The sequence below is a fragment of the Rhinatrema bivittatum genome, chromosome 1 (genome assembly GCF_901001135.1).
Source record: "Rhinatrema bivittatum chromosome 1, aRhiBiv1.1, whole genome shotgun sequence".
Taxonomy (NCBI): Eukaryota; Metazoa; Chordata; class Amphibia; order Gymnophiona; family Rhinatrematidae; genus Rhinatrema; species Rhinatrema bivittatum.
The window spans coordinates 356094891-356107982 of record NC_042615.1 but is presented as its reverse complement, the minus strand read 5'-3'; the positions used below and the strand labels follow the sequence as shown (position 1 = coordinate 356107982).

The following is a 13092-nucleotide window of genomic DNA, read 5'->3' as shown; positions in this document are numbered from 1 at the left end:
CGCCTGAAAACTTGGTGTTGATGACTTATGCGCCTGAAGCACCTTCTGCGTCCAAATCACCATTGGCACATAATACTTCTGCGCTCGAATCCACATTGGCGCACAAGATAACGCGCATAGCACAGAAAACATATGCGCATAAGGCGCCAAAGACATCTGCACATACGGCGCCGAACACGTCTGCGCACACGGCGCCGAAGACGTCTGTGCACTTGGTGCTGAAAACAACGGTGCCGACATTGTCGGCGTGCACAACGTCGATGACTTATGCACACAAGTCGGTATATGCGCGCAACTTACAATAAACATCAGCGCACATGGCGCCGAAGACATTGTTGCACTCGACAGCATACAGATCGACGCACAGTGGACTACAACAGTCCAAACAAACACATGGGGTACAATGAAGACATCAGTCTCCAGATGTACCTCATTCCACCTCTTCAGATTCTAATCCTACAGAGGTGAAGTCAAGACGAATTAGACGATCACTGTCGGGAGATGGAACCCACACAGGATCATTGTCACACCATCACCAAAGACGATCACGTCACTCACATCAAAAACCGACAAACACGAGAAATACATGGGCAGTGAGCCCTTCCACTTCTAGGTCATTTCACCCACGAAGTGTAGATTCCTTATCTCGTAGACAATTAATAAAACTCACTTCCTCTGCTGCATCTGTGTCCTCAGATAATTCTGTTAAAACCACAGAGGGCAAGATGAGGAACAAGTGTGATGTACCAACTGTTTCCTCTAAAATTCCTACAGTACCACCTAAAACAGGTGAATTACCAAAACAATCTGGTCGTTCAATAATGCCTCCTCAAACGAAAGAGGCATTTCTTCTATTATCCCAATCATTGGCGGGGTTTTACGAAACTCTTCAATCATCTTTTAAGATGTCTAACAAACTATCTGTCAGTTTTCCGGAACACAATATACATACCTCTAGAGAACCGTCGGTGGAGCCTCCGGCATCTCCAATAGCAAAACGACCAGTTTCACCAATTCAGCAGCAAGATACCCCTATAGATTCTCTGTCTCCACAAACGTCCCCATCGTCATCTACTGGATTCCTATTGGATCCACAGGAACACCCACAGGAACTGAATTCTCCTCCAGAGGACCTGACATACCCAAAATTTTTAGAAAAATTGGGCACAATACTACATCTAGAAGTCCAAAAAGAGACAGACCCTAGGTCAGAAACCTTTGGTCTTCTAAAGATTTTCGATGCTCCGGGAGAACCAACATCTCTCCCACCACACGAATTATTACACACTGTCTTAAAGAAGTCGTGGGAAACGCCTTATTCTCTATCAGCGGTTTCCAAGAAAACGGATATAAAATTCCGTATGCGGAAAACATCGCCTTACTCTATACCACAACTACAACATGCTTCAATTGTGGTAGAGTTGGCAATGCAAAGATTCAAAAAAGCAAAGTCGCATGCCTCTTATCCACCAGGCAAAGACAACCGGTGTTTAGATGACTTTGGCAGGAAGATGTATCACAACTCAATGTTGAATGCCCGCATTATGCACCATCAATTCTATATGGTACAATATTTATATGAGTGCATACAAGCCACGAAAGTATACTTTTCTCAACGGCAGATCAGATACCACCGCCTCTTCATGACATGGAGGAGTATTCTTGACACCTTCTGCGGTCGATCTATGAGGCATTTGAAACATCTTCTAGGGCGTCTGCGACAGCCATCGCAGCTCATAGGATGGCACGGTGACGATCTAGTACGATATGTTACAAGTGTTACAAGTGTTTCAAGGTCACTTAAAGGGCCACAGGGTCATGATCTATACAGACAATCAAGAGGCAATGTTTTATATCATCAAGCAAGGAGGGTCTGGTTCATGGCCCCTTTGCAAGGAGACCCTGACAATCTTCAAACATGCTCACCAACATTAGATACATCTGCAAGCAACTTATCTACCAGGAATAGCAAACACAAGAGCGGACAGGCTCAGACGCGTCTTTCACCCTCACGAATGTACACTCAATTCGAAGATTGCCCAAGGCATCTTCAGGCAATGGGGGATGCCAGCGATAGATCTATTTGCAACAGAGATCAACGCTCAAGTTCCCAGATTCTGCTCCATACGACAAAGTCAGTTCAGGATCGCCCAGGATGCCTTCCTCATTCCCTGGACGACAGGCCCTCCTGTATGTCTTTCCTCCCATACCACTCATAACAGGAACAATTCAAAAGTACATAACAGACAAGGCTCAACTGATACTGATAGCTCAAGCCTGGCCAAGACAACCGTGGTTCAGTTTCCTTCTCTGACTGTCCATCACGGACCCCATCCGATTACCGAATCGCTCAGATCTTCTCTTCCAAGATCAAGGAACACTTCTACACCCACTACACACATCTCTTCATTTGACAGCGTGGAGATTGAGAGGCTCCTTTTAACAGAACAGGGAATTTTCACTTCGGCACAATCCATTTTGTCAGAATCCAGGAAACTCTCAACAAGGAAAAACTATAGTTATAAATGGAAACGATACTCCACCTGGTGCACTTCTAACGGTGTACCACCATTAGGCTGTTCACTTGAGTTACTCATGGATTATCTACATACACTGTACACAGCTGGGCTGGCAACCTCATCCATTAGAATTCATCTCAGTGCCATAGGGGCATATCATAGAACAGTTAACAATATTCCTATATCTAATCACCCCTTACTATCTCGTTTCATCAAGGGGTTAACTCACCTTCACCCTCCGATCTCCAAACTTCCAGTTCCGTGGAAGATCAACATAGTTCTTGAACAGCTTATGCTTTCCCCGTTTGAGCCAATGGACTCATCACATATTAAATACCTCACATGGAAGGTGGTGTTACTAGTTGCAGTAACATCAGCACGACGAGTCAGTGAATTACAGGCCTTGGTCCATTACTCTCCGTATTTACAGTTTCATCACCAAAAGGTGGTTCTCCGGACTCACCCATCCTTCCTACAAAAATTGGTTTCTCAATTTCATCTCAACCAGACCATAGAATTACCCATCTTTTTCCCTAAACCTCATGCAAATGACAGGGAAAAATTACTGCATACACTAGACTGCAAAAGAGCGTTAGCATACTACAAACAAAGAACAAACTCGGACTGCAGTGTTTCTCAACTCTTTGTCTCTTTCGACCCAAAGGCACCTGGACTACCGGTGGCTAAACACACCATCTCCAGCTGGATAGCACAGTGCATCAAGTTCTGCTATGACAAACAGAACCTACAGCTACATTCTGTTCCCAAAGCTCATCAAGTTAGAGCAGTGGCGGCCTCCTTGGCACACCTTAAACATGTACAACCCATAGACATTTGTATGGCAGCGACATGGTCATCGCTCCATACCTTCACATCACACTACTGCCTTGATGAACAAGCAGCCACTGATGCGAAGATAGGGCACGCAATCCTGCAATCTCTATCCTCTTGTACACGGTGAATGCCACACCTTTCAGGATTACGTACAAACATATATACCATAAACAACGTGATCGGGAGCTTGGGACTCCCATGACAGCATGGCTAATTCAGCCCTGCTATCGACGGGAAAAAGCAAGTTTGCTTACCGTAAATGGTGTTTCCGTAGATAGCAGGATGAATTAGCCATGCTGACCCACCCTCCTCCCTGGCAGTCACTGTCTCTTCGATTACACTACAGCTTAATCACAGACTGAGGAGAATCTGTTACTTTCCTGCGTGGGAACACACGCGCAGCTGCAGAGAGCTAAAATCTAATCTCTGCTTTGAGAAGTTCCGCCTCCCGGGCCTGATTGACAGATCCCATGACAGCATGTTTACCGTAAACACTGTTTACGGTAAGCAAACTTGCTTTATTCTCAGAGAAATTTTGAATTTCAGTTTCCCTCCTGTTATGCTTCATGTGGATATACATTCTAAGTAGTCTTGGAAAAAAAATCTATAGGCTGTTCATTTAGGGGTACATATCAAGTTGAAACCTAAGGTATGCTCCTTCATTTTTCTTCTGTTCTTGAAATAGCTGTTTAAGATTATGCCTTTGACACAAATATAGATCACAGGATGAGAGAAGAAAATAATCTGTGTTTTTCTGCTTTGTAATCTCAAAGCATGAAGAACTTTCAGCATTAGCTTGTGTTGTTCAAAATTCTTTTGTACAGACAGATTGTGGTGTTTCAGTAGTCACCTTTCATTATTCCTCTAGGATGAAGAGCTGGCCCGCCAGCTGGTGGAGCTGGGCTACAGAGGAACTGGAGAGGTACTGAAGCGGGAGGAATTTGAAGCAAGGAAAGCTTTTGCAGAGGCTTCCAGACTCTCACAAGGAACTCAGCAGAAGTAAGGCTTGCTTTATGTAATGTCCAAAGATGAGGTGGACAGTCCTGACAACCTAAAGATTTTTACAGAACTGGATAGAACAAAATAGATGTAATAATAAGTCCTGCACATCATTAGGGGTGAAGAAACTGGATAAATTTGTCATACTGCATGTGATATTGAGTTCAGATAAGTAGAAATGTAAATGTGCCAATCAGTAGTTTGATTTTTTTAATTTAGAAAAAGAAGCCTGATAAATAGTTTGGTAAGTTGTATACCATACCTAGTTCGTATTATGTTTTTCTTTCTTTTCTGCTAACATGATTGTTGTTGCTCTCTTCAGGAAACAAGAATACAAGAGACCCATGTTGGCAAGGTTGTGTTTCATCAGTAGCAAATGTCACCATATTTCCCAAAGCTGGACATCTTCTGATTAACAGGGTCTGCCTGATCTGGGAAAGATGTTGGCATTTTTTACATAGCAATAGGCCACAGCTTATGTATCAAACTTTAAAAGAAATTAGATAAACAAGCTATATGTGCGGGCTAAAAATAACTTGTTGGCTAATTTGGACTCAAGTCCTCAAATATTTAGAAAATATACTGAAATCCTAGGTTTTGGGCATGATAAAGCAAAGGGCTTAATTGACTTTTATAATTGATGGTACAGTTTTGGCTGCATCTACTTCTCTCAGATGCAAGTTCACCTACCCTGACAACTATTGTTGATGCTAACCTGATAGATGGCATCTCAAAAATTGTTGCAAAATGTTCATGGATATTGCTTTATTTTCAGAAATTATGCCCAATTTTCTGCATTTGTTTTATCATTTTACTTTGGTCATTAAAAAAAGTAGAAATGGTTAAAAATGTATCAGGATCATTGAAGCCCCACCAAATGAGTCAGTGGGCATAGTGAAAGTACAGCAACATGAATGACAGATATGGATTTTTTAGACCACTCTCCAAATATACATCGGACTGAAAATAAAGTTTAGGAAGCCATTGCTGCTTCTTTTTAGAGTTATTGAATGCAGAAGATAATCTGAGGGCATCTGTTTGGTCTGCATATCTGTTGTGGTTTTTATGTTGAGTTAAAAATAGCTTAATATGTTTTGTTCAGCTTGACATTAAAGTGATTCAGCAGGTTTTCCAGTGTCAAGATGGTTTTATTCTGTTTCAGCAGTTAAACTACGTGTTCTGTTCAGGGAGGCCTTAGGAGGCCTTGCATACTGTTGTGTTTTACAGGACCGCTAGGAGAGCGATCCCAACTTGAGGGGAATATGTGCCCTTGGGCCTCGGCATGATCCCAGAAGAATCCAAGACAGCACCGAGGGTTAGCGAGACGTGTCCAAGCATGGATGAAGACGAAGTCTAACCCTCTGCCGGACCTGCATGCTTCTGGAAGCCAACAACACTATGTTGGTTAGTGGACAGTCCTCCGACCATTCCCAGCCCTTTTGGACCTGCTGCTGGGTATCGGCAAGAAGCAGCAGGCCGGACTAGGATGAGGGAAGACGGAGGCCTTGTGACATAGAAGACTCAAAACATGGTCGAGAAGACTCTGGATGTGGATGAGGAGCTTGGGAGACTCTAAACAAGGCGAGGAACTTGGAAGACTCTCGACGAGACGAGGAACTTGGAAAGTTCTGGATGAGATGAGGAGCTGGGTAGGATCAGACAGTGGCACTGTCTTTCAGGGTGCCCTACACAGCCCACCGTCATGGGCGGACCCAATGGGCTGGTCGCGGACCACCCTGTCCCACTGCGTGCCCTACACAACCCGAGAGGCTGGTCACGGACCACGCGGAGAGCAGGACAAGCGCAGGAAGGTAATCCAGCTGAGACGAAACTCCAATGACAGGAGCCGACGAGACGGATTTACCCCATCAAGGTGTCATCTGGAGAACCAAAGAAGCTGGAGGGTCAAGAGGACTCAAAACAAGCGAAAGAGGAGCGAAACCTCGGAACCTCAGGAAGTGGAACATCAGGAGGCCTGGAAAATCAGGAAGTGGAACATCAGGAAGCCTGGACTAGGAACCTCGAAACATGAAGACATGGAACATCAGGAAGCCACAGGAAATGATGAAGACTCAGGAAGCAAGATGAGACATGGAGCTCCAACGAAGAACAAAGACCTGACAGAGTGCTGGAAGACGAGACTTCCAGGAGCGAAGAACTCCAATGCAAGGCAAAGCAGGAGTGCAGGAGAAGCCCTTTTATAGGGCTGAACCAGGAAACAGTCATCAGGTGGGGCCCGGGGCATATCCGGCCGCGGGCCCTTTAAATGCAGTGAAGAGGTATGGCCTGCGCCTTAGAGGCAGGAACAGGAAGTCCAGCACCGAGGACAGTGGCCATGCTTGCCACTGCATCGCTGGAGAGCAGAGCTGGGCCACAGAGCAAGGCCCGTCATCGGCAGCGGCTCCTGCTGCTGCAGGAGGGATTGAAGGCGGCTCCAGCCGCCAGGAGAGACATGGGACTGTGGCCTCCAGGCCGCAAGGATGGAGAGACGTCAGCGGCAGCCCCAGCCGTGTTGAAACACGGCAGCAGTGCCCGCCGAGTTGGAGAGGCACCCCGAAGTCCGCGGCTCCTGACACAGTGAAGCAGACAAGCTGACTGCGGCTCCTGCCACGAAGAACATTGGCATCTCCATGCCAGGTTTGTAACAAACAGTACAGGAGGTAAGAGGCCTGCTCGCGGGATGGCACCACGGGCAGGAATCATAACACTAAGTTATGAATGTTTTAACATTGTTTTGGGTTTTCTTTTTTTTTAAGTCATATTTTTACTGTTTTTTATTTGAAAAAGTGTGTCCAAATGGTTCTGGTTTGAGAATCAAGATAAACATGGCTTTTGTATATCAGAATTATCTTGTATATTTAATTTATTGGAGCTAACAATGTCAAATTGGTTCATCTTGGACATGTATACGCTATATACCTGTAGCATCCTATAAAGGAAAAGCATCCTAGAAAGGAAAAGCATGAATATTGCACAAACTCCAATAGTTCTCAAGAACAACCAACAAATTGACCTATCAAAGAAAGTTCACAATCTTGGAGTAATAATTGACAATGAACTAAACCTCAAACACCACATATCATTAAAGGTTAAGGAAGGATATGGGAGGAAGAAATAGCCTAGTGGTTAGAGCACTGACTATGGACCAGGAGACCAAGGTTCAAGTCCCGCTATCGCTCCTTGTGACCTTGGGCAAGTCACTTTACCCTACATTGCCTCAGGTGTGATATCTCAATTGAGATGAATGTCGGTATATAAAAATAATAAATAAATAAATATGCTAAACTCATGATACTAAGAAAACTGAAACCATTACTATCCTTACCAAACTTTTGGACTATACTGCAATCACTAATTTTCGCCAGCACAGACTACTGTAATGCCTTGCTACTAGGCCTACCCAACATCAGAGTAAGACCTCTACAAATTTTACAAAATGCCGCAGCGAGAATCCTCACTGGAAAAAACAAAAGAGATCACATAACAGATACACTCACCACCCTACATTGGCTTCCCATAGAACAAAGAATACAGTTCAAAGCACTATGTTTAATACACAAACTTATCCACGATGACAAAGCAGAATGGCTGAACACAGCACTTAGAGTACATGTCCCACACAGAAATTTAAGGTCAGCAAACAGAGCACTCCTTCCCAATCCTTCTGTGAAAACCGCAAGACTTACCCAAGTGAGAGAGCGAGTGTTATCGCTAGCGGGTCCCATGTTATGGAACTCCATGCCCCTTGACCTTAGACTCCAGAGCAATCATAAACTTTTCAAAACACAGCTCAAAACCTGGCTTTTCATACAAGCCTTCAAGAAAGAAAATTGATGCAGGCAATTAAGCAAGGATAAGCGGTATATAGCACTGAATACCTAATTTAAAGCACTTTATTGAATCAGTTCAACCTTTTAACTGTAGACAACCTTCAGGACACATTGATATGACACACCCAATCCTCGAATAAACGCCTTATGTTACCGAACCCTAATGGCACCACCCATTAAATGTACGACCCATTTTTCTCGATTAAGGTGCCCTAATGTAAACCGTTGTGATGGTGAATAACTTAATGACGGTATATAAAAGCTCTTAAATAAATAAATAAATAGCATCCACTTGGCATTAATGGTAAGTTTCCAATCAATGAATGTCAGAACCCATCCGGTTCTGGCCAATAGACATTCCTCCACACCTCTATTTGATGGTCTGGGATGCTGCTTCTGAGTTTGAATAAGCTGAGGAAAGTGTCCATAATATCGGTTTACAGTCAACCACTGCCTGAACCTATCTTGTTCCTGGCCATTTGTCCAACATATATCCTTTTACAAAGTAAAGTGGCAAAGTTAGTAACAGGAAGGATGAAATATGAACATCTAACACCTACATTTTCGGAGCTGCACTGGTTCCCCATTGAACTACAAGTCCACTTCAAGATTATTTCATTAGTCTTTAATTGCCTCCATGTCTCGGTCCCATGGTCTTTAATTGCCTCCATGTCTCTGTCCCATGGTACTCAGTAGATCTTAGAAGTACCATCTTGTCCAACTATGAGATTGGTAGTGACAAAGCATATGGCCTTCCATTGTTATGCACCTCTTTTATGGAATCTCATCCCATTGGAGGTATGTTGAGAGCTAAACTGTTACGAGCGCGCGCGGGCACGGTCGTCTCGGGCGGGTGGTGAGCCCTTGGGCCACGGCAGGACCCCAGAAGGAGCCCAAGGCCACACCGTGGGAGGTGAGCTGAGCAGGCATGGTGAGCCAGGCAGGCAGGAACAGAAGCAGGGAGTCCGACCCTCAGCCAGACCTGCATGCCCATGGTAGCCAACACGGGGAAGTTGACTAATGAACGGTCCTCCGACTGTTCCCGGCCCTTTCGGACCTGCCGCAGGGAACGGCAATGGGCAGCAGGCCGGACAGAGGCGAGGGCAGACAGAGTCCTTAAACAGAAGACATCAGACGGGGCAGAAGCAGGCTGAAGCAAGACGGAGACATCAGGACAAGGGCTGAAGCGAGACACAGGAAAGGTCCAGGCGAGCAGGAACTCCGATGCTGGGATACTCACATCCGAAGCCCCCTCGGCTGGCAGAAGCTCAAGAGCCCGTGGGACGAATCCCTCCTGTTGGCCACTCCAGGGCCCAACAGGACAGAAGGCTCAGGAACCAGACGAGGACGTAGGTCAAGGCAGAGACAGGAAGACATCCGGGCAAGGGCTGAAGCAGACACTGTAGACAAGGCTGGACGGAAACATGGCACTGTCCATCAGGGCACCCTACTCAGCCCACCCGTGGGACTGAGTCGCGGACCACCCTGTCCCAGACGCGCCCTACACAGCCCAGGAAGGCTGGTCGCAGACCACGCTGAGAAGGAGGGTGCAGGGAAACTCCAGGCGAACAGGAACTCCGATGCTGGGATACTCACATCCGAAGTCCTTACGGCTGGCAGGCACAGGAACAAACATCTAGGCAGAGACACTGGACAGGGATCCATCAAAGCATATGTGATCACGGAAGACCTGGATCAGCAAGTATACAGACAACTGTAGGACCTGATCCGAAGGCCCTGAGGAACTGACAAGCAAGTCCTTAAATACTGGAGGTTGCAGGCAACTCCCTGGGAGGAGTTAGTCAGGACCGCCCACCGCTGGTCCTATAACTAGGGTAGAGAGCTGCGGGCCAGCCCCTAGGGAAACGGGTGTGGCTGGTAACAGGAAGTCCAAACGCTGAGGCTTGCAAGCCACAGGCATGCCTCAGGAGCAGCTAGGCCTCTCAGGCCCTGGAGCAAGTCCTGGATGATGCGCAGGCGAGGCCCTGGCTTCAGAGCGGCCTCCAGAGGAAGGTAAGAGACCTCCTGCAGCGCAGCAGCAGGGGGGAACGCAACAAAACTAATTAAAATTCTGGAAAAAAAATAAAGACCTGGCTTTGTAACCTTACTTTCACTTAAGGAACACTTTAAATGTGAGAATATTGATGGTTCTGACTTTGGATTATTGACTGTTGTTTTTAGGGAGAAATGCACTCAAATTGTGATTTATTATTGTCTCGTTTATTGTAGATGTTATGAGATTGGTGGTAAAGTTGGATTCAGTTAAAGGAGGAAAAAAAAATAATTCTGGAATCTGCCTAACTGATGTAATTGGCTGGTTAGTGGCACAAAAAGCATAAATGTCATGGCTTGTGTCTGAAAGTTCCACCTGCTTCTGGACTTCTCCAAACAGATAGAAATGATGACTAGAAAAGCAGTTTCAGAATTGAAGCTACTTAGAAATGTTTTAGGTAATGCACTGACTGCGGATTCTGTTGGCTATGAATTTGACTGGGATACTGCTTTGGAAGTCCAAAATTGTGCTGCTGAGGCTGTGAAGGAGACAAGCTTTGAGGACAATGGTAGACTCCAAAGATGATGATCTTCCTGAAAGTTATACATGGCCATCCAGCTTTTATCTATTCAAGAAATATTTTTCTTCTAGGACAAGCAGGAAGGCAGTTCTCACACATGGGTGACATCATCAGATGGTGCCCAGCACGGAAAATGTATGCATGCCCAGCATAAGTGAGCATGCCCAGCATGCCACTATCCAAGCATCCATGTGGGGGGTCCTTTTCTAGTCTCTTCTTTTTCTGCGCAGCTATCGTCTCTCAGTTGTGGAGCTCATGCTTTTTTGGATATCGGAAAGCTTTTTCCTGCCGATTCATCAAATTTCCTGCGCCGGGTCCCTCACCATTCCTCCAGCTTAGTTGGGCGGTGTGGTAAGTTTTCTTGCTTCTGTGCAGTCAGTTCCCAGTGGTGTCTCTCTCGGTTCCTGCTGGTCATCGACTGCGCACTGGGTTTTTTTCCTGTAATGGCTTTGTCAGGTTTTCATTGGTGCCCCCAGCACGCCCGAAGCATGACCCTCACAAATCTGCATGAGGTGTGTATCCTCTGCCTGGTGGCATCACATGACTTTTGGGGGTGTCGCTTTTGCAACCAGATGACCCCCAAGGGCTGGTGTGCTCGTCTGGACAAAATGAAGAAGCTTTTAAGGGGGCAACGACATTGAAAGGCTGAGGGTTACCAATGGACACCAAGCCTTCCCTGTCCATCCCTCCACCAGGGCCTTTGAAGGACAGAAGCACCGGGGATCGGCTGTCATCATTGGAATCGTCTCCTTCCTCCTCGGTGCCAGGGAAAGACTGGGCAGATTACCGTGGGAAGTCTAGGAAACATCACCACCGGTGTCCGTCTATGCACGGGGCCAGGCTTAGGTTGGCACCAGCGCCTGCTGTGATACCCCCGATGCGACCCTGCAGAGAGGAGGTACCACCCTCCATTGAATCCGGGAGTCCCAGGCATTCCCCACTGATACCGGTACCAGGCAACAATCTCCCTTGGGGCTCCAAGGGAGAAATATCGTGACGCCTTCTCCTCCTCCATCCATTCCTGTCTTTGGCAGACTGCCAGGAGGAGTTGGAATGCAGGGTGCAAGTGGAAGTTGTCTGAGCCCTGCAGGGCATCGAGCTGTCGGCCCCACCAGTGCTTCTACCAGTGCCGGAGCCTTTACCATTGATGTTGGCAACGCTGCTGTAGTGCCTTCATGTCCTTTTTGGCATCCTCCCCACCCAGCCGCTACAGGTGCCCAGGGGTCCATTGATACCCCAGCGGCTACCTTTGCCTCCTCCGTCCTGTGCGATTCCTATTGTGGGTTCCAAGGAGGAGGAAGGCCCGTCGCAGCCCGTGACACTGTTGATGCTCTTGGTGACGACTGATGTTGCCCGGTCCGGTGCTGGGTCCTTTGGGGACTTGATGCCATCGATGCCCATGGTGCCTTCAGTACCTAAGCTGAGGAGGCTGGGCAGGGGCCCTCCACAGGTGTCTCTGGGTGATCTTAGTGAGGAAGATGTCCCGTATGACCTGTGGGGTGATGAGACCTCTGAGACTTTGTCTGATGACTTGTGGAATCTTCCCTCAGACCCGTCCTCTTCGAAGAAATGGCGCCAGTCCCCACCTGAGGACCTGACCTTTGTGGGCTTCTTAAGGGCCATGGCAGAAACCATTCCGTTCCAGATTCTGACGCAAGGGGATGCCAGGCATAAGATGCTGGAGATTCTCCAGTATGTTGATGCCCCGAAGGAAGTGGTGGCTTTCCTGTCCATGAGATCTTCAAGGAGTTACTCCTTAGGATTTGGGAGCATCTCATCTCAGTGCCACCGATGAACTAGAAGGCAGATGCTATTTATTTAGTACAGCATGCCTTGTGGTTTAAGAAGCGCAAACTCCCACATCAGTCGGCTGTGTTGGAATCTGCCCTCAAGAAGGCTTATACTCCCGACCCCTCTGATTCGGGAGTATAGGATGCAGTGGGTAGGAAGGTGTTTCAAGGTGCCATGTTGATTACCCATATTGCCTCCTACCAGCTGTACATGATGCAATACTTTCGGAACTTCTGGAAGCTTGTCCAGGAATTGTCTGAGTGCCTGCCCCAGCAACAGTAGGATGCTTTGTGGCAGTCATCCAGCAGGGCTTGGAATGTTACGACATGTTTGAAACGGCTGCTAGGGTGGCAGCAGTGGGCATTGGTGCTCGCAGGATGGCCTGGCTCTGAGCCTCTGATCTTCATCTGGAGGTCCAGGAGAAGCTTGCAGATTTTCCCTGCACTGGCGACAACCTCTTTGGTGACAAGGTGAGGGATGCTGTGGCTCAATTGAAGGATCACCATGAGATCCTTCAGCATCTCTCTGCCAGTATATCGGACCTGC

At 46.9% G+C, this 13092-nt stretch overlaps 1 protein-coding gene across 2 annotated transcripts in view; it reads left to right on the top strand.

Moving 5' to 3' along the window:
* The window catches only part of CFAP299 (cilia and flagella associated protein 299), a 983171-nt gene that overhangs the window by 61272 nt on the left and 908807 nt on the right, over nucleotides 1-13092 (top strand). For both annotated transcript variants that reach the window (XM_029600197.1, XM_029600188.1), the window contains exon 2: nucleotides 4222-4352. In XM_029600197.1, coding sequence (XP_029456057.1) covers nucleotides 4222-4352 — 131 coding nt within the window. The remainder of the gene's footprint in view (nucleotides 1-4221; nucleotides 4353-13092) is intronic.